The sequence below is a fragment of the Malania oleifera genome, chromosome 11 (genome assembly GCF_029873635.1).
Source record: "Malania oleifera isolate guangnan ecotype guangnan chromosome 11, ASM2987363v1, whole genome shotgun sequence".
Lineage (NCBI taxonomy): Eukaryota > Viridiplantae > Streptophyta > Magnoliopsida > Santalales > Ximeniaceae > Malania > Malania oleifera.
This window is the reverse complement of record NC_080427.1, coordinates 19,690,314-19,713,472: the sequence shown is the minus strand read 5'-3', so window position 1 is coordinate 19,713,472 and position 23,159 is coordinate 19,690,314. Positions and strand designations below refer to the sequence as shown.

General features: G+C 34.7%; 1 protein-coding gene across 1 annotated transcript in view; it reads right to left on the bottom strand.

Moving 5' to 3' along the window:
* The window catches only part of LOC131167997 (TSL-kinase interacting protein 1), a 54,232-nt gene that overhangs the window by 16,210 nt on the left and 14,863 nt on the right, over positions 1–23,159 (bottom strand). The window contains exons 2-7 of the mRNA XM_058127120.1: positions 21,032–21,262; positions 20,826–20,908; positions 20,682–20,729; positions 20,479–20,588; positions 5,069–5,153; positions 4,672–4,951 (exon numbers count right to left, since the gene is read on the bottom strand). Of these exons, the coding sequence (XP_057983103.1) occupies positions 4,672–4,951; positions 5,069–5,153; positions 20,479–20,588; positions 20,682–20,729; positions 20,826–20,908; positions 21,032–21,158 (733 nt within the window). The 5' untranslated portion in view covers positions 21,159–21,262. The remainder of the gene's footprint in view (positions 1–4,671; positions 4,952–5,068; positions 5,154–20,478; positions 20,589–20,681; positions 20,730–20,825; positions 20,909–21,031; positions 21,263–23,159) is intronic.

Sequence of the window (23,159 nt, the reverse complement as noted above, 5' to 3'; positions counted from 1 at the left end):
TTATACTCAAATTCTGTGGCAATATCCTAAATCTATAAGTCAATGGTTAATCCAAGACAACACACTTATAGCCATTTCCTGAGCCTCAATTTAACTATTTCTGCAAATAATAATCCTAGTTGTCTTTTTTTTCAATAGGTAAATACCCCCGCCCGCCCGTCCGCCTGCCCGCCCCAAGATAGATTGTTCCTTTTACAAAACTCACTACACAGTCTATTCACAGCCACTAGATATGCACCTTCCAACTCAATAAAACATGTGCGAGAGTCATTTTTTCCCTCTCTTGCAACCTTTCTAGAAATAGACAAAGTTGGAGACTCCATTTAGGAAGTAGTTTCTGTTAACCTCCCTAGCATGAAAAAAAACTGGTTTCTGAATGCTCTTAATTTTTGTTGTAAGCCTAAAATCAAACTCTACCAGGGTTTCATAGTATATTAGTACAAATGCATGACTAACAGCAGTGTCATGACCAGTGGTAAACTAAGTGGTTTTCCTCAGCTCAACTAGTATTCTCTCAGTTTATTAAACCTTGTAAAACTATTCAGCTCACAATACTACTTCCAAGACTTACCATAAATTTTTTCTTGAATCCTTTCATGTTTCATATCATAACTTTCTTTTTCACAGAATAAAATTATTAAGAGAGGAAAAGAAAAGTATAACAACCTAGAAAAAAACAAGAAAAATAAAACAAAACAAAAACTAACCATCCCTAATTAAGTAAAGCCCTCTTCAGCCATTCCCTTCATTATTCATAGAGCTCCGTAATCTTGCTAGTTCACACTGACATTTAGTTGCTTTTCTTTAAACCCAATCCAGACGAACTTCAGGATCAGCCAACCACATTCCCAAATCAACTAGAAATTTTTAGCACAAACATCCTGCGTAGTGGTGAGCATAATTTGGGGAAACCCGAATTAACCAACCGAAATTGGTCAGTTCGGTTCGGTTAAGAACACTAGATCGGTCGGTTCGGTTATGGTTTTACAAAGTTTGGTTAATCGGTTCAGTTAAGAGGAATGTTAATTCGGTTAACCGAAATAACCGATTTAATAATTAATTAAAATTTAAATATAAATTAGTATATATTAATTTGTTAATATGTTAATTAGTATATGCTAATTTGTTAATATGTTAATTAGTATATGTTAATTTGTTAATATGTTAATTAGTATTTGGTAAAAAATATATAATTATATTATGTTTTTATTAATTAATTTCAAATTAATTTGGTTAACCGAATTACCTGAAAAGGTAATTCAGTCGGGTTCGGTTCGGTGAGGTCCCTCTATTCGTTGAGTTCGGTTAATAGTTCTGATTAATCGAAAATTTCGGTTAATTCGGTTAATTAACCGAATTTGGCCAAACCGACCGTTTGCTCACCCCTAATCCTGCGCACTAATCTCCTCCACTGGGGTAGGTAATTCCCCATCCCTACATTGTTTACTCACAGCCAAGTCCACACCCAAACCCTCTCAAAGAAACATCCTCCAAACCTTCAAGCAGAGAAAAATGGGGCAATATGAAATATCATCAAGAGCATCAAAAGGAAAATACAATCCAAACATTTCGTGAATCTCATACAACAACAGACCACAATCACAAGAAAAATGAATATCATCAAAATATCCCCCATTTCTTTTTTCCTTCTGAAAAATGATTTTCTCCTTTATCTTAGACTTAGAACAATTCTGAGATTCCTCAGCATTAAAATTTCCAACATCATCTATTTTTTAAAATATTCCTCCCTACACATTTAAGTTCATAAAATTGTTAAGAAGCAAGCTTTTCCTACCTTTCCCCTCCTTCCTCGCTGATCAACACAAACACACCTTCAAATCGACTGCCTTTTTTCGATAGTTAAAGAAAATTATATTAATGGGAAAAGAATTTATAAGCGGGAGAATGAAAAACCTCAAATCTCCAAATAAAATCTGGAACAAACCAGAAAAAAAAAAACAACAAAAAACTTACAGAAAAAAAGAATAACTCAACAGGCCAGCACATTCCTCCAATCTCTTAACTATTTCCACCAAGAAAGCCAAAACAAACACACCACATGATACTAAGAACTGGATATTATCCCAGACCAACTCCCATACCTTTTCCCTCCGTCTTTGTTGCTCAACACAAAATATACCTTCAGATCCACTGCCTTTTTACAATCTTTTTAATCCTTTCTTTCCCCAATAATACCCACACCTCTTGAGGAAAAATCATTGCCAAAACTTTCCTTATTCAGGCCTCCATCTGATTGCAGCTCCTGCTCCAACTGAGAAGTCTTAACCATTTCATCACAAAAAAATTACTGGACAACATCACAACACAAGCATTTTTATCAGTATTATTACCTGATGTATCAGCCTTGAGATCATTAACAAGTTGTTTAGCCCCTGCTCCTGACGTTCCAACCATGGTCTTAAATTTCCACAAAATTGTTGAAATTTTCATCTAAATTTCCAATTTCCATCACCCTCGAAATTGAAATGGCAGTGGATTTCCGTTCTACATAATTTCCACCAAAATTTCAATGAATCATCTGAAATTTATCAGAATCTCAAAATTTTAGCACAAAATCTGTCAAAATTTTAACTATAGAATGAAATTTCCTCAAAATTCAAATAAGAGATTTAGGAGTGAAGTGAAATTTCTTTCTTAATTTTTTTTTATTGAAACAAAAATTATTACGAGGACTTTCAAAATTATATGAAAAATAAACTTACAACAACATTTTTTATCTAACCATTCACGTCTAAATTAACATTATTTGTATAATAAATAACATTTAACGATTTAGGAATTTAATTTGCATTAACTTAATATATTTAATGCACATTATCTTACAAACACGTTTGATACACAAATTATATTACAACTTTTCCACCTCATGCACAACATAGATGTATTTTAACTTGTAACATATTAGTCCTAAAACTTATATTATTACGTCTTTTAACCATTTCTAAAGTTTCACAAAAGAGTTTATTACTGATTTCCATTATTTTTTCAAATCGAAGTCAAAATTGACATCGAAATCAAAATTTTCGTCAAAATTCAGTACTTTTAGAGCTTTGAAATTTGAGTCAAAATTGAAATTTAATACCTTGCTTACGATAGAGTTAGTCATTTTATTCCAAACAGTATTTGCATCTACCTTACCCCCTACTGTCCAGTCAAACTCTTTGATAATTTTATCTTTGAATTTTACTATATTATATCCCTTCAAACTCCACCATCTAGCCCTCTTGTGTGAATTTACGTTACCATTTTCCCTTCCATTTTTTAATATCTATATCTAATACTAGAAGTCTATGTTGTGTAGTCAAACTTTCATCGGGGATAACTTTAAAGTCCTTACAAGGTAGATATTCCTAGTTAAAAAGAAATCTATTTGACTTTTATTATGTCCACTCTTGAAAGTTATTAGTGTTCTTCACTTTTTATAAAGCAAGTCTTCAATATAAACAAATCATAAGACATGGCAAAATCTAAATTGTATCACCAGCCTCATTTTTATCTCCATATCCATGACCTCCATGTATCCTCTCATAGCCTACATTATCCTTTCCAATGTGTCCATTCAAATCAGCTCCTATGAATGTCCTTTCAGACGTTGGTATCCCTTATAAAATACTACCCAAATCTTCCCAAAATTGTCATTTAAGATTTTCTACTAAGCCTATTTGGGAAGCATATGCACTAATGACATTCACTATCTCCAGGCCTAGAGTTATCCTAATTTTAATGTTCCTATCCCCTATAATTTCAACATTTACTACATTATCTTTTAGATCTTTGTCTACAATAATTTCCACCCCATTTTTATGTTTCTATTTTCCAATGTACCGAACTTTAAATCCTGATTTTTCAATTTCCCCAGCTTTCTCCCCAACACATTTTGTCTCTTGAAGAAAAATTAAGTTAATTTCCATTATTTCCATACTTTTGCCCATAAGTGTCCTTAATCTCCATATTCCAAGTTGCTAATCTAATCCTAGTTTCTTGTACTAACTTCTTAGCCTTCTCCCTTCTATACTGACTTGATCTATTCCTTTGACTCGTTCTATACTAACAAAGTTTTACGCTAGCTGTCAGCTACCTATTAACAAAACCCTGCTCCTTTATCCAGGCTTGGGACTGTTTGTGTGTACAAAGAAAATTTGTGTTACACAAGTGAAGTACCAACTTGAGATTTTCTTCTATTTTTTTCTCTGAATGAAAACTTATTTCACATAGACAATTTTCTAAAACACACCTTAAAACCAATGAAAACCATACAAACAACACAATGCATTTAAAAATCTAAAGCATACAATTTTGACATGTGAATCCAAGCTAGACTAAAATTCAAAAAACTTATGCCACAGTACTCAGAAATGATATATGCATGCTAAACCATGCGTATGCAGCAAATATTGGTAGCCGAATGCTGAATATTGTGTAGAGACCATGGCTTAACCATGAATGAATAATGAATATTGGTTTTGGTAGCGGCCTAATTGTCTGCACAAGCAATGTTTTGCAACAAAAGCATAGAAGGACAACAAGATATCCCACCCTCTTAAATGTCTTTGAGTTCCCATGACCCCTCCTCAAAAAAAATAAAAATAGAAAAATGGAGAAAAGTGAAAATTGTATCTCAATAATTGAGCAGAAAACTTTAGCAATCACCTGGTTTCCGTCGTCTTCTTCCTGTTTTCACGGCTGATGAGTCTCCTTTGTTGTTACGATTAATGCCTACATTCACATTGCGCCTCAATGAAGATCCTTTTCCAGGTCCTAATTTTTGAATGTTTTGACTATCAACAAGAACCAGTTTAACAGCACAAGGATCATGCCCTGTTGCCCTACTATGATTTGAGGCATTTGCTGCAACTGAGGGAGGACAGTTCTCCCCCGCAGAACGTCGTTTTCTTTTATTCTTCTTCCGGTCTTTCAAGAGTTGGTGCTCCTTCATGGCAGGATAAACTTATTAGTCCAGCACATGCAGAGTAACAGAATTTTATGCAAGTCACTAATTTTTTTTAAATGCAAGGTACTAATAAAGGAATAGACTGTCTTGACTAACCAAGGCCTCTATAAATATTTTAAACCTTCGGGGCTTCAAGTGAAGCTTTGAAGCTTTGCAGCTATACTTTTCCAACAAAGACCACCTGTAACACAAATCAAACAATTTTTTTTAAGGAATGGTAATCATGCCAGACGATGTTCCCCACAAACTAAAGTACTCTACTTCATCAATAAAATGTATGACACTAAATAGTCATTATTACTCTCGAATGAGAGAGAGAAGGGGGAAAAAGGAACAAAGTTATTGTGTTTACTTGACAAAACATTGGCAGGACAAATGGTGCATCATATGCACATAAACATACAAAACCCAAAAAGCACCAACCACAACATGCCAAATAATTTTAGAATCACTAAATAAGCTTCATTTACTACATTTTCCACTAATCAGGGATAAACAGAAGTATTGTAGACCAAATTATCAACAAAATACAAAATGATGCAGAAGATAGAACCAACGTTGACGACTTTAATTCTCAAGTCTAAATAAAACTAATACCTAGGACCTTCTGTAGGCTTACAATGCTTGGATAACAAGTTTGTCTAGAACAGCCCACCTATACTCTGAATTTTGGGTATTTGGACCTTAGTTATGTTAGGTTTACACTTGACCTTACCTTGTGTAACCAAACACCATTCCAAAGGGCTGCCCTAGTGCTCTCCAAATCCTTTCCAACCCCTAGGATGTCTACTGAAAACTAAGGTGTAGTCCCAAGCGGGGGGATGAATTGGTTTTATAAAAGTTTCTTTTAACCTTTTTACAAATTCACAACCTTTAGTAAATTCAGCAAACACACAAGAATTATCTAATTTTAATTCTGAATTTGATCAACCTAATAATTCAATATCAACACAATACAATGACAATCAACCAACCAAACAATCAATTAATCAACCAATGTATAAGCTGCAGCTCTTTGCAATATTCAGCATTTGCAAAAACTCAAAGTAGAGTTTGAATGAAAGCCCTGTATTGATTTTGATTGAAGCCCTGTTTAAAATTTTGTTTTCTTCCTTTTAACTAAGGTTTCCGCAAACAATTAATCAACGTCCTCTCTTCAAGGTTTCCGCAAAAGATTAATCAACGTACTCCCCTAAATTAAAAATCTTCTCAATCTCAGCTTTTAATTTCCTGCACTCAAATACACACTACACAATTTATGTATGCAGAAATTTAAGGAGAAGGGGTAGAGAGTGAGACTGAGATTTTTACAAGGTTCAGCTTATACCCAACCTACGTCCTCACCTTAGGCAAGACCACCTAAGGATTCCCCTATACCGTTCCTTTTCGGGCGGAACAAACCATTTACAATCTCCTTAAGGGTAGAGCTCCCTCTCCAAGCAATACCCCACGCTCGGTACAACGATCCAACCAACCTTGAATCGTCAAAGAACTACAAGAAAGAAGAACAAATTCTTGGTGTACAAATACACTCTCAAAACAGAGCTGATTAGTATAGGTTAGAGTACTAATATACTTCAAATCAAATATCAAATAGAGAATATGAAGCTCAAGAATGAATATCACCGAAGGTTCTTTCTTAGAATTGAGAAATGCAGTAGCAAATCAAAAACCGTAGGCTTTTGATTAGCAAAATATCAGTTGTATTCTTTAGCAAGAGTTTTAGCAAAAGGGAGCTTTAGAAGAGTTTTCAATATGAATGCTTGACTGCTGATTGTATTGCTTGATGTAAAAATCCTTGGGTTTAGGGAATATTTATAGATTTTTAGAAAGTAATTCCTTGTTTCCCACGTTACTTAGAGTGTTTCCCAAGTTTTTACAACGTTTAGAATTCAAAAACTTAATTTTAGAAATTTCTCATTGCTATTTAAAATTTAAAATTTCCGCAAGTTAGTCGGCTTGGTCAGTTGTAGTATGCCACCATATTTATTAAGTTGTCTTGCTTTACTCCCTACTTAGTGCCAGACGAGGAAAAGAAGGTGAGGAAATTTGAGGAGGACCTGAGTTAGGAATTATATGAGCAGGTTGTAGGCTTCCGGGCCCAAACCTTTTCAGAGAAAGTTGATAGAGCTACAGTGATTGAGAGTGGCCTACAGAGGAGAATTGTGGCACAGAATCAGAGGAAGAGGCCCACGCCTCCAGATTTTCAGGCAAGATCCAGCTAGAGGCCGTGGAGGAGGCAGGATAGTAGAAGAGTTCAGAGACAGGGGATGGGAGACCGAGTAGTACAGGGCAGGCAAATGCCCCCTCTCTGTCCCAGATGCTACAGAAGACACCCAAGAGAGTGTCGGGTCAAGGAGGTGATATGTTACCGGTGCTATCAACCTAGCCATATAGCGAGAGATTGCCGAGCACCGCCAACGATTGCGCATGCTCCTAGACCGTATAGAGGAGGTCACCAGTCACCCCAAGGCGGTGAGCACAGGACTACCGCCCTGGCATGGGTCCATGCTTTGACGCCAGGAGATGCTGAGGCGGTAGAAGATGTCGTGACAGGTACTATTTCAATACTATCATATAAAGCTCCTATCTTATTTGATTCAAAGGCGACTCATTCTTCTATCACCCAAAAATTTATTAAATTTCGTGGGATAGAAAATCAGCCGTTAGATATCAGTTTTTCTTTGTCTACGCCGACTGGGGCTGTAGTGTTGTGTAGAAAAGTACTCAAAAACTATTCAATCTGTATTCAGGGGAGGTCTTTCTTTACCAGCTAATTTGGTGATTTTAGAGATGCATGGGTTCGAGTTGATTCTGGGGATGGCTAGCTACTAACTACGCCAATATTGACTGTTATCAAAGAGAGGTAGTATTCAGACCTCCAGGACGACAGGAGTACAAATTTGTGGGGTCGTGTGCGCACCCCACCATAATTGTTATCCGCCATTCAGGCGAGGAGGTTGTTGCTAGAGGGTTGTCAGGGATATTTGGCTTTTGTGAAGGAGGTATCAGAAGGGGAGTTGAGATTAAGGGGTATCTCGGTAATGAGGGATTTTCTTGATGTAATCCCTGAGGATTTGTTGGAACTACCTCCTGATCGTGAAGTAGAATTTGCTAACGATCTAGTTCTGGGAACAGTGCCAATTTCTAAAGCACCATGCAGAATGACACCGTCGGAGTTAGAAGAGTTGGAAGAACAGCTACAGGAATTGTTAAATAAGGGGTTTATCAGGCCCAGCGTGACACCCTGGGAAGCGTCGATATTGTATGTAAAAAAAAAAAGATGGGTCGATGAGAATGTGCACCGACTACATATTTTCATATTTCCATAAGTCGGTCAAAATAGTGAGGAAAATTTAATCCTAAAATTAAGATGCCCATAAGAATATAAGATACTAAGTGGGCAACAATTGGACTCCTATGTTTTGTAGAAATTCTTTATTCCTTGGGAAGTGATGTTATCATCATAACTTGAAAACAAACATGAGAATAAGATGTCATGGGCATCACATTGCTAAGTATTCCAAAGGATCCTGTAAACCAAATAACACCTAACAGAATCATCTTTAGCAACTTACTTAGAAGAAAAAAATCATAATGATACTCGGACCTTTAGTAATCTGCTATCCAAAAGGAAAACCATACATGCTACGACCTGGAGCTTTATCTTTTTACTCTATCTTGTGCGAATCCTACTTGACAATGTGACACCAATTTAACCACTTAGACATCGGTTCGGTTGGGATTTGATTTGTATATAGCTTAATGTGAAATCTTCTGTTGTTGTCTACAATTGATTATGGCTTTTGAAGCCATCTTCCGAATCTAATCCTTCTACCATTAGCAACTCTCTAGTACAAATGAATATCACCTTTTCCATCCTGGTCCATTTCACACAAGATTTATGCTACCAGACAATGTCCAATCACTGACCATAGCTGACTAAACAACTTCATTAGTATTGTATTCTATAAAAAACCAAGACACGTATTTATTGCATATTTATCCAGTCACTAGAGCAAGATTATGGTTGACTTGAAGTCAGTATATTAGGACTTAGACTTGTCATAATTGTAATCCAAGTTTTTCATTGAGGATATTTCCAACTATGTTTTGATATTCAACGTGTGCCACCATAGGTTAGAAGTTGAGCCTTAAAAAAAAATTGTTTAAAGCAAGAAAAAAAATATCTAGAAACCAATTTGGTAGAAAAATGATACTTTACCCTGAATTAAAAGTGTAAGCATGTGCATTAATTTGGCATTGAAAAGGAATTGGAAGATTAGAATTACAGAGAATGTTTAAAAGCTCATATAATTTTTACTCAAATGAATTACAGAGCTATGATGAGAATTTTGAAGTGCCTTTTATACATTTGATCTGGCAAGCAAATGATTACCTATCCTGGTTTGAGATGTCCCAGCAGGTATGGTCCTTGATGAGTATGAGTCATCATTGTAAGTTCTCTGTTTAAAGATGAGGCTAACCATTGATGGTTATCTATTTATCATACAGTTAGTAGATTGTTTTCAAAAGAAAGTAGTACCTAGAGATCCAAATGGAGTGATGGTTTCCTTCCAACTAACAAGCTTTCATATTTGACATCCTGAGAGGTTGTGAAAGGATAGAATTTGGGCACATGTATGGGGTTGTAACAGCAATGAAAGAAATATACGAGTCAACGAATCCCAAACTTCTTTACCCATAGGTGATGAATTTTTAGATATTCTTCTCAGATGATTTATCGGGGCTACCTCCAAGAGGAGATTGATTTTAATATTGATTTGGTGCTAGAAACAGAGTCCATGTCAACTGCTTCATATAGAATGACATTAACTGAACTAAGGCAACCTAGGGTGCAACTAGAAGATTTTCTCGACAAGGAATTAATTCAACCTAGTATATCATCATAGATTGCACCTATGTTATTCACTAAGAAACATAATGGGACCTTGAGGATATGCATTAATCACTGGAAGTTGAATCACGCTACATTAAGAATTGGTATCGACTTCCAGGGATTGATGAATTATTTGATTAATTGGTAAAATCCCAAAATTTTTAAAGATTGATTTGCAATTAAATTATCACTAATTAAGATTTGGGAATTACACATCCCAAAGACAAAATTGAGTACACAGTAAGATCGCTATAAGTTTCTGGTGTTACCAATTGAGGTTATCAATGCACCTTACATTTTCTTAGATATAATGAATCAAATTATTCAACCATTTTTGGATCAATTCATTATAATTTTTATGGATGATTTCTAGGGTATTCAAAGACTCAAGAAGAGCATGAACACCATTTTTGATTAATTTTACAAACATTATGAGAGCATCAGTTATATGCTAAACAGAAAATGTGGGTTCTAGACAACTAATACAAAATTTTTGGGTTAAGTCATAATCAAATGATAGTTATCTATTGACTCTTCTAAGGTTACATCGGTGTTAGATCTTTGGAAGACTATAGATGAAAATTGAAATTGTTGAATGTTGGTGCTGAAGCAAGGTGTATTAGGACAAGATGTATCATCCAACAATTTAGGTTAGTTACCAATTCTAATAGAGTTGTTTAAAAGATTAACTCAAAACTTGTTAGGTTAACGATGGATTTTACTTGGGGTGGTATTTAACAAATTTCGATGACGAAATTTTTATAAGGGGAGAATGTAACAACCCCAAAAATAATATGCATGGAAATGTAAAAAAAAAAAAGGAAATAAATTAAATTAAATTATTAATTAAAAAATAAATTATTATTAATAATTTAATAATATAATATAATATAATAATATTATAACATATATATATATATAAAGGTTACCTGAAGGATCCTTCAGATTCTGTCCGTCTCTCACGCCTCTCTCTCTCCGTCCCAACTCTCCTCTCTCCTCCGTCCCTCCTTCTCTCTCTCCTCAATTTCTTCTCTGATACTCAGCCGATCGAAAAACAGAAAATACCACTAGGTTCCTATCTTGGCCACCAACATTTTAACCGGAGTGGATTTGTCGTAGGAGCGACGTAGGCACCACTCCTAGGGTAAAGTAACATCTCTCTCTCTCTCTCTCTCTCTCTCTCTCTCTCTCCTTAATTTCTCCTTAAATCTTTAGCCAAATCGACGATCAAACACCACCACGGGGTCCTAGCTCCGATCTTCGTCATTTTAACCGGAGTAGATTTTTAATTTGATTTCCTAGGCACCACTCCAAGGCTAGGGTATGATAGTAGAATTATATTCGTTATTTATTTTTAAAGTTTAATTAGTATTGGGAGTGTGTGGGCGTAGAAAATGTTAAAATAATTATATTTCTGGGATGTAGTTGATTGAATTGAAGACACGTGAATTTCAGGGTTTTGAACTTCGAACGCAATGGGGCGTGGATTTAGGGTTATTAGCAGGCCTCTCAGTAAGTCAGGTAAGGGTAATAAATTATAACAGTTATTTTGAGAACTACTGGTTGAATTAATACGTGAAAATGAGAATATGATATTTTGCTTGAAATTATTATGATACGAATATCGGATAAAATTGTGTGGCATATGATTTATACTGAATTGTGATGTTTTGGGATTTGAAATATGGGAAATGATGAAAAGTGGTAAATAAAATTGTTTTATTGAGAATGATGAATTATGTTATACCAACGTGTATTTTACTGGGAAGTGATGGAATATGAACTACAAATATAGAAATGTTTTCTATGATAAATGAGGAAATATGAAATGATGATATGTTTTATTGAAAAATGTTGAAATACGTGAAATGAAAAATATACTGAAATGTGAATACTAAGTTGTGAATATTGAAATGTGAACAATGAAATGTAAATATTGCAACGTGAATACTGCAATGTGAATAATAGAATGTGAATGCTGAATTATGAAAATGGAAATATGGAAATGAGAACACTGATGGACTGGAGTATTTCTAAAAGCACGGTACCATTGCTAGTGGGATGATAAGTGCAACCACACGGTCTCGTGGAGAGTGTGGTATGACAGTCGATTGAGCCAGTGAGAAGGGTAGTTTTGCCCCTGGGTCCGGATCAAGGAGAGGCAGGCCAATCGTACTACAAACGAATTGATGGATTTCTTATTTTGATCTAACCGGGTAGGCCAACCGCGGTTTAGATCCAACTTTCGGGCCGTACAACCCTAACCATGGGGGGAAGCATGGCGTGGTAAATATCCTTAGGGCAGCCATGAGTTACAGACGGCACATGGATGGGTTACAGTGGACACTCATGAACTAGATTGTGAAATGAAAATGAGAAGTGAAAGAGTGTGAGTTTAATAAGAAACTTAAATAAATTAAAATATCAGTTTCCTAAATAATTGCCTCCTAGAATCTTGAAGATATGATCCTAATAAAATAGCTTAAACAAAAAGAAACAAAAATAAATAAAATAAATTCAGAATAACAAAACAGCTCTTGGTTACATAATACATCCCCCAATTACAAAGAATTTAACGCACATTAAAAAAATATGAAGGCTGAAGAACCACAATCATTGGTTCATGACCAGGCTTGAAGCGGACCAATTGAATTTCCCAGCTTGAAAACAAAATTGAAGTGCTGGACTGAACAGCCCATGGAGGTACAGATGACAAAGTTATTTAGAAAGATGAAGTCCACTAGTAGGGGCTCTTCTTCTAATTTTGATGCATCCATAGTTTCCATATTCGAGGCTTTTAATTTTTCTTCTAAATACTTGAGACTGCAGTTGATTTCCATATTACAAACTTTCCATCAACATTTTTACAAATCTCCCAAAATTTATTGAAATTTTGAAATTGACAAAACTTGTCAAAATTTCAATTACAGGGGATTCAAAACCCAAATTAAAACTTCTCTCATAATTTAACTTTTTTTTTATTGAAACTAAATATTATTACAAGATGGATATGAATAGCTTTCAGACTTTTAAAAAAATATGAAAAATTAAAGTAAAATATTAACTATAATATTATAATTGATCATTTATGTTTAAATTATCTCTATTTGTAAAATAAATAATATTTAATATGGGCATTATATTACAAGTATAGCACCTTGCACCTTATACATCACATACATATTCTAGATGTATTTTATTATTTATAATATTTATTTCCACATCTTGCATTTTTATGTCTATCAACAGTTTCTAAAGTTTCATAAAATAATTAATGCTTTATAACTAAGTTCCCTCATTCTCTAAAATCGACATTCAAAATCAATGAAATTCCATAGTTTTGAAGCCTCAAAACTTTAGTCGAAATCAAAATCTAAGATCTTGTTCCCAACTAGGTCTTTTTAATCTGCTGTCTAGCAAATGCAGATCCAGGATTGGTCCAGTTTGGCTGGATCAGTTGAGTCTGACTTGATTGAACCAGTCAATCCAAACTCCAAAGCCCTTAAATCTTCAGTTCTGACTGACTTGATTGAACCAGTCAGTCCAAAGCCCTTAAATCTTCTTCTTCAAGTAAAACCAGTTAAATGTGGAGCAGGGCTTTTACACATTTTTTTCTTCAAACAGAAGGATTCTAAGGATCGCTAGGATTCTCTCCTTTGCAGATCTAGCCACTGGTGGCGGGAGAGGCTTCTGACAGGTTGCATGGAAGAACAATGACAGCACAGCTCCAGCAGAGATCCATGAATGTCCGTTGAGGCTTTAAGAAGTAACAATTTTTGTTCAAGCTGAAATTGTTGATAGTGGAGGATGATGACAGCAAAGATTTTTTACTGCGGTCAAAGAGATTCGACAGATGGGACACTTTTCTTTTGTTCAAAACAGATTTTCCCTTCCAGAATTCCTGGATTTGGTGGGTCTGCTCTGGTTATTGGAAGAGAGAGAGACGAGGGGAAGCTCAATATTTTCCCTTGTGGTTTGTTTTGGATAATAGGGGTATGAAGGGAGCTGGGATGTGCAGGTTTTTGGGTGATTCCTGCTGCTGTTAAGATGGTTTGAGTGAGGAGATGGTAGGTGGATGCAGCAATGAAAAACAATTTAAGTTCAAAGAGAGCCCTGTCAAACACCTTCATCCAGTGTTGATTTGAGTTGAAATCGGGAACCCTGTCTGCTCTGATACTGCTTGAGGCAGGTCCAACATCCGACAACTTCAGTACTCAGTTCAAGTCTGACTAAGACCGATACCTAAGAGGCCTTAGGCTTGCCATTCTTGGACAATAAAAAACTAATTTTAGAACATAAAGAAACTAAAATGATAGTTTCCTAAATAATAGTACCTAGGAATTTTGATTACAACATAATAATACCCTAAACCTTGAAGGTAGGATCCTGCAAAAAATATTTGAAATAAAAAGTTGAAAATAAGATAAGATTTAGAAAACTCAAATAGCTCTCACTTGCATGCCACATCACAAGCAGATGAAATTGAAGGAGAAATGTTATAAAATAAATGAATAAATTATATCATCTTTGTACATTTCACATCTCTAGGGTAGTCCTTTTTATCAATTAGTGCTCACTTTCAAAATTAAGTAATAAAATTTCCTTAATGAGTTTCCAAACTCCAATAGTTTCAACAATAAGTTTCCAAATTCCATCGCACCATCACAACATATACCATTCATCCCAGCAGCATGCAAAAAAATATTTTAAAAAAAAAAACACAAAAATAGAATTAACTACATTACCTATGAAAAAAAACAACAATGAAAATGAAAAGAGGAGTCTACCAATAGCAAATATTTTGAACCCCATTATTTTTTTTTATTTGAATTCCATTCTTAAAAGAATTCCTCATTGCCCAACAGATCTGTACAACTTCCTAAAAGTTTCCACTATTATGCTACACCAAAAAAAAGCCCTCCAAAATTCATATAGGCTGGATTTTACACACCATAAGAAGCGAACACACATAATGTTAAGTTCAGAAATTTTGATCACAAAATTAATTGGACATAAGAGAAAATAATCAAGAAGTTATATTACTAGGAAATCCCCCAAAAAATTCAAAAAGTAAATATAAAAAAATGAGATAACTACACTTATGTCCCTTGATTTGTTTAGTAATGTCAAGGACCAGGACCACTCCTAGTGTTTCACAAAACTTCCCTTCTAAAATGAAATATTACGCATATCTTTCATTTTGACAATAAAAGATGGGGAATGTAAACAGTAGAAACAACAAACCTCAAGGGAGGAGGTCCTTACAATTATTAGAAAAGTACAGGGAGGTTAATTTTTTCTAAAAATAGAAAGCACATAAATAAAACATACCAAAGAATTATCAATCTCCAATGCCATCTCACAATATTACGCATCAAGCTGATTCAAGCAGCACAACCATAATCCATAACAGCATAAAAAGTTTGTTAGCCATTACAGGACTGAAAGTGTGCAGCTTTTCAAGTTGATAAGCAGAAGTGCCCAATAATAAGGTTATAGCCAACACTTATTTGAGTGTTTTGCTTTTCTGGACAGATCTGGAACCCAGACAAAACTGATGGACCTTGTTCACATGTTTATCTTGTAAAATACTACTTCATCGAAGATGACACCAAGCAGAGATGCAAATTGTTTAGCCCTTTAAATCTCTAATCAGCATGTGGAATAGAAGGATACACATCAACATCATGCACTTGACCAAGGTTGGCAGAATCGGGATCCTAAGTGGGATCATTGGAAGGGTCTGTAGAATGATAGAATCAGATTGAGGATCACAAGATTCTACTTACAATGTAAAACAAATATTAAAAAGTTATTTATGTGGCACTTTATGACAAATCTTAAGACTAAAAGCTTGGCTAGTAACTAAGTACAATGGTGTCCCCAGGCAACAAAGCTGCCCACTTTGCATAGGTAGGACGAGGGTTGTCACAGTGTTATACAGCTTTACAACTGCTTTTATACAGAGAGGCTGTTTCCTTGGACTCCAACCCATGACCTCGGTCACAAAGGAGCAACCTTACCATTGACCTGAGGCCCAGTAAGAATATAAAATAATAATAATAATAATAATAATAATACACTTTAGGAATGCAGCTCAAGTCCTAGAACAAGATGTTGTCAAGTTAACAACTAAAATAAGGAGAGCAATCAAAGAGATAAGAATTCAATGAAGTTAGATAACTTAAATAGATTGCTGTAAGCAGTAACCAGCTTCTCTGCTATAGTAGTTAGACTGCCACTGCACAGCCTGTAATTAGAATAGAAATTGCTAATTTAGAATTCAGACTCATAACTCATCAAGGCATAATATATACATACATACATATATATATATATATATATATATATATATATATATATATATAGAATTCAAACAATAGAAAGAGGAAAAAGAAGAAGAGCAAGAAAAGAAGGAGAAGGAGAAAAACAGAGTTCACTGCTAAGTATAGTGCTAACAGCCTAACAGTGCCACAATGCTTAAAAAAAGAAAATTAGACTGTGTCATAAATAGCTCTCTGCTAGTCTCTGACAGTGTCAAAAGTTGGCTGTCTTTGTTTTAAAGAAAAAAATTAGGAGAGATTCAAGAGCATGATAAACTCAGCCTGTGATGCACTTAATGTCCTAATATTTTCACACACAGCCGGTCCCAAGCCGGTAAAGGAGGAGGGTTATGTTAGGTAGCTAACATCCAGCATAAAATTTGTCAGATCATTATGACATGAATCCTTATAGAATATTTGCTGAGGCGTCCTCTACGAGTGACGCATTGCACTTGTACCACCTCGGTGTAGTGAAAAGAGGGCGAGGGTGGGCTAGGTTGCCACCCAGCAGTGACATGCCATGTCGGCGCCTAGGTACAGTATCAAACATGAGAGGGTTCCAGCATCATTCTGGATATAGGTGGGTAAAGAAGTTAGTTCAAAAAACTAAGATTAGATTAGCAACTTGAAATATAAGGGCACTTACGGGTAGAAGCATGGAAATTGTAGACACAGTGACTAGAAGAAAAATTAATATAATCTACTTCAAAAATTTTAAGTGGATGGAGGAGAAAGCTAGAGAAATTGATAAATAAGGATTAAACTTTGGTACAATGGAAAAGAAAAACATAAGAATGGGGTAGAAATTATGTAAACAAGAACTTAAAAGATAGTGTTGTAGATGTAAATAGAGTAGGGGATTAAATTATAAAAATTAAGATAGTCTTAGGCAAAGCGATAATAAATATCATTAGTGCTTCTGCTCCTTAAGTAGGCTTACCAGAAAATCTTAAGAGACAATTTTAGGAAGATATGGATAACATTATACAAGGCATATCAAGAACTGAGAAAATATTCATAGGAGATCTGAATAGACACGTTGAAAGGGATAATAAAGGTTATGAGAGGAGACATGGAGGACATGGTTATGGAGACAAAAATGAATCTAGGGAGATGATCTTAGACTTCGCTATGTCATATGATTTTATTACAATGAATACTTGCTTTAAGAAGGGAGAAAAACACTTAATAACCTTTAATAATGGACAAAATAAAAGTCTAATAGATTTTCCCTAACTAGGAGGGTAGATCATTTATCATGCAAGGATTGTAAAGTTATTCTAGGTGAAAGCTTGAGCACACAACATAGAGTCCTAGTGTTAGATAAATGTATTAAAAAATGGAAGAAAAATGATAAAATAAACCAGTATAAGAAAACTAGGCGGTGGAACCTAAAGAGACAAAATATAATAAAATTGAAAGATAAAATTATCAAAGATGGTGATTAGACTATAGATGATGGGATAGATACAAATACTCTTTGGAGTACGATAGATAGCTCTATTAAAAAGATAGAAAAATATATTTTAGGTGAATCAAGGGGAAGTTTCACGAGTAACAAAGAAAATTGGTGGTGGGATAAAGATGTCCAAAAAGCCGTAAAGGCAAAAAAAAAAAATATGGTATAAAACGCGGCAAAAATGTAGAAATATGGATAACTTTGAAAAGTATAAGAAGGCGAGAAAAGATGCAAAAAAAAGGCCGCTAGTGAAGCTAAACATGGATCATTTAATAATTTGTATGATAGATTAAAAGACAAAAGAAGCAAAAAGAGATATATTTAAACTTGCTAGAGCTAGAGAAAGAAAAAGTAAAAACTTAGGTAATGTAAAATGTATAAAAAGTGAAGATGATATTGTCTTGGTTAAGGAAGAAGACATAAAAGAAAGATGGCGAAGTTGCTCTGGTAAGTTGTTTAATGAAAACCAAATAGAGGCTTACTCAGAATTGAAAAATGAGGAAAAGACTAAAAATATGATATTTATTCGCAAAATTAAAGGTCACGAATTTACATTTGCACTAAAAAAGATGAAAAATGGAAAAACAATAGGAGCAGATAACATCCCAATTGACGTTTGGAAATGCTTAGGAAATAATGGAATTATATGATTAACCAATTTATTTAACACATTATAAAAACTAAGAAAATGTCATATGAATGGAGGAAAAACACTTTAATACCTATATACAAAAATAAAAGTGATATTCAAAATTGTAATAACTATCGTTGAATTAAACTTATGAGTCATACAATGAAACTGTGGGAAAGGATAGTTGAACAAAGATTAAAGCTAGAAATGAAGGTGTCAGAAAATCAATTTGGTTTTATGCTTGGGAAATCTACTGCAGAAGCAATATATCTATTAAGAAGATTAATGGAAAAGTTTAGGGAAAAGAAGAGGAACTTGCATGTAGTATTTATTGACTTAGAGAGAGCATATGATAGCGTATCCAAGAAAGATTTATGGTGGGTTTTATGGGGGAAAAAAAGTGTATGTAGTGGTATATTGATGTCATTAAAAATATGTACAATGGAATAATGACTAGTGTTAGTACTATAGATAGAGAGACTAGAGAATTTTCAATCACCATAGGTGTACATCAAGGATCAGCTTTGAGCCCTTATCTTTTAGCTTTAGCAATGGATCAACCAACTAAGAGCATCCAAAATGAGGTTTCATGATATACGTTGTTTGCAGATGATATTGTATTGATTGATGAAACTAAGGCAGAGTAGAGGCTAAGTTAGAATTATAGCGAGAAGTTTTGGAATCTAGAGGCTTTAGGATAAGGAGAAATAAGACAAAATACATGAATTGTGATTTTAGTAATAGTAGGAAGAATATTGGAGACAAAATTAAACTTAATGAAGAAAAAATAAATAGCACTTGTAGATTTCGATACCTTGAATCAATAACAAAAGTTGAAGGAGAAATTGAAGAGAATGTAATGCATAGAGAGAAAGAAGGTTGGATAAAATAGAGAAGTTCTTCAAGTGTGCTTTGTGATCGTAGAATACCCTTAAAATTAAAAGGGGAGTTTTATAAGACAGCTATAAGATCAGCTATGCTATATGAATCAAAATGTTGGGCAGCAAAGAAACATAATATCCAAAAAGTAAAAGTTGTCGAGATGAAAATGCTTAGATGGATGAATGGTATAACACTGAATAATAAATTAAGAAATGAACATATTTGCGGTAAGTTAGGTGTAACTCCTATAGCAGATAAGATAAGGGATGGACAACTCAAATGGTTTGGGCACTTGCAACGTAAGTCACATAGTGCACCAGTGAGGAAGAGTGAGTTAGTTACTGTGAAGGGCAGTATAAAAGGTAGGGATAAACCTAAAATAACTTGGAATGAAATAGTGAGCAAGGATTTAATGGCCCTGAATTTGTCAAAAGAAGGTCCATGATCGCATCAATTGGCGGAAAAGGATTCATATAGCCGACCCTACTAGTGGGACTCGAGGCTTGGTTTTGTTGTTGTAGTGTAGATCCAAGAGCATGATAAGAATATGAAGAAATCAAGGTCTTTCTTAAAGCTCCTCAAGAAACAAGACTTAAAAGAAGATCAGAAGCTGTCTTCTATGTTCCCTTCAAGAAGCTAGACTCAAAGCTCTCTGTTTCGAAGCTTAACTCTGCAGGGCCTGCTGACTTGGTCTGTTCTTGGCTGCTGCTGATCAAACACGAAGAATTCTGGTTGTTGAACGCCAAAGAAAGAAGCTAAGCTGTGTGTCATGTATTGGGCCATATTATTAAAGCCCAAAAAGAGAAGAAACCCAATCCAGGCGACGAAGTAGAACCAGTACGATCCTACTTGCGAACCAATTTTATGACTCTATCAGTTCTATTTCAATTCTATCACAATTCTACTTAATCCCAATTTTTGTTGAGATTTGGATCATTTGGGTGAATCCAGATCACAGAATCATACGATTCTATGATCCAGATCACAATTTTGTTAACCATGCACCTGAACTGGTTAAATCAATTCCACTACAGATCAAGAGAAAAGCCATTCCCATGATGCAAGAAAGCCTTCTTCAGTCTTCAGCCAAGAAAGTGTCCTCTTTTCTCCCCCAAAAACTGTTTGCTATAAGTATTTTTCATTACAACTTTTCTTAATGCTTCAGAATTAGCTTAAATATATCACCACAGGTAAAGAGATCTAACATTCAGAAGTTGTTGCTGTAATGAATAAGATGATACTAATAAATATACCCTATGAATATAATAAAGGGATCTGAAGGAAACAAGTTGACTTTTGGTCAATGGTTACCATCGAAGCATTGCAGCATTAGTATCTTTTGAATTCTTCGCATCCAGACAAAATCCTGGACCCAACAGCTTGTTCATACGTCTCACAAGACGATAGTAATAATGTCTGACCTGCAAAGCACAAAAATCATAGATATTCAGAACATTTGAATTTGAAAGATGTTACATCGGACCAATATAAGCAAAATTTTTTGATTAGGTTACCTGATCCTTATTTTTGCTTTGGACGCGACAAGTGATCTTTTCAAAATTCTGTAATCAAGACATGATACATACATACATATATATATAAGATGCAAAATAAAGCAAAGAAGACCAATACAAAAGTAAAGTGTTGAAAAAACATGCCTTGCCAACTTGACGTAATGCAGTGAAGAAACTTTCCTCCTCTTGACGTGTCCAAGCAGCCCATTGTCGAGTTTGTTTTTTTGCTGCATTGACAATAAGCCAAAAAATAAAAGTAACAGCGCCACATCTTCAACAACCACTAAAGAACATAGTCTGAAAAGAATATATAAATACTGACTACAAAAGTCACAATCCTAATAACATACCAGGCTGCTGTGGAACAACATAATTTATGGCGGATGATGTTGCAGTAGGATCTCCATCCTTAATTGAAATATTCTCAGGTTGAAGGCAAGCCTCACAACCTAAGGAGACCTGTGATTCTGTCTGCATTTTAAAGACATCACAAAAAAACTAGATTCTCAAGCTTTTCAGCTTCCACTGCCACCTTACTCCCTCTGACCCTCAAACTGGTGAAAATTCGAAACTTCATAATCCTGTCCAAAAAGATTAAAAATAAAAATTAAAAAAGAGCGTGGATTAGGTGTTTTTTGATAAAATCAATTACTAATTTTTTTTATAAGAAATCAATTGCTAAAATTTGAACATAAATTCAGGCTCTGAATCAGTTACAGATTTAGAACTATATTAAACAACTGAAAACTGTGTTGGCCTAACAAGGCTTACGACTCTTATTTTGATGATAACAAATCAAGGTAATTTGATATGTTTCCAAGTTGAAATGTTTTAGGAATCAAACGTTAGAAAGCTCAAGTTCAAGCAAATGAAATCATACGAACAACTAGTTCAAAGCTTAGCTCAAAGGTTGTTAAAGTTCAAAGATTGACATATTCTATGAAAGCCTAAAGTTTGAAAGATTATGAAGCTCAAAGAAAGGACTCAAAGCAAGGACATGCATGAAGACTACAAGAGTTGAAGGATTTAGAATCTTAAGGAAGTTTTTATGTAAGTACTTCAAGTAAAAATCAATATAAAAAGTTTGAAACTCTTTAGGACAAATTAAAATCTTAAGAAACCATTTTTAAAGACCTTGAAATATGATTTCCAAAGTTATAAATAATGAAGGTCTCAAATGAAAAGAGTTTTCAAAGTCAAATCTTAAAAAACAAATGTTTTTTAAAGCTGAGGCACCTGCCCAAAACTCCCAAGCGACTGACTATATTTGTGTTTTTTTTTAAGAATTGGCAGACAGAAAGGTGCTAGGCACCTGATGATAGCTTGACAGGCGCCTGCCCTGTCATCTAAGGCGCCTGCCTGTGTTTTGACAGGCGACTGTCAGTGTTCTAACTTTTGAATTTAACTGAGACAGGCACCTGACTAGTCGTGCCAGGCGATTGCCACTCGATAGATTTTTAAAAATACTAACAGGAAAATTTTTACATTTGGTTTCTTGGGCTCCAATCTTTTTGTAAACTTGACCAACACTCCAAGTAAACTTGGGGAGCAAGAAATTAAGTTTTTAAACTCTATAAATAGCCCCCAAGACAAGGATTTTAATTACCAAGAAATATTTTCAGCAATTTAATACTTCCAAGTGCTCTCAATTCTCAAAAGCTTTCTTGCTCACATCTTGCTAGTATCTCAACTGAGTTCTAGCTGATCATCTCACACAAAATTGTGCTTTAAAGTCTGAATCTTTCAATCAAAGGAAGATTAATCTGGTGATAGAGTTTTATTGAGCTTCAATTTCTTTATATTGAATTTACATTGAAGTATATTGTGCTGATTGTTGTACTAACCTACTCTATCTGAGAGTGTATCTTGTACACAAGTTCTCTTCTTCTTGTTTCTTGTTTCTTAACGATTCAGGGCTATTGAATCGTTGTAACCAAGCATGGGGTATCCCTTGGAGAGGGATCTCTACCTGTAAAAGAGGGAATTGTATAAGGCTTGCTCCGCCCGGAAAGGAGTGCCTAGTGGAATCCTTTGGTGGTATTGGCCAAAGGTGAGGACGTAGGCTGGGGATAAGCCGAACCTCATAAAAATCTCGGTGTTCTTCTTTCCCTACTCTTTATTTTCAGCACATTTATATATTGTATTGTGTTTTATGCTAAGTGCAGGCTGCACAGAACAAAACTGAAATTAAAAGAAGAATCTTAATAAAAAGAAAGTACGTTTTGATTAACACTTTGCGGAAACGCAAAAGGGAGTACGTTGGTTAATCGTTTGCGGAAATCTTAGTTAAGAGAGAGCAAATAATTTCATTCAAATACAGGGCTTGCAATTACTCACAGGGCTGCTAAAGCAAAAATTTTCAAAAGCTGAAATTCCACAAGTGCTGCAAATTGTGGTTGATTGAGTATTTTTGATTGGTTATTTTGAGTTATTGATTGGTTGATTGATTGGTTAAGTTTTTATTAACTTGTGGTGTGT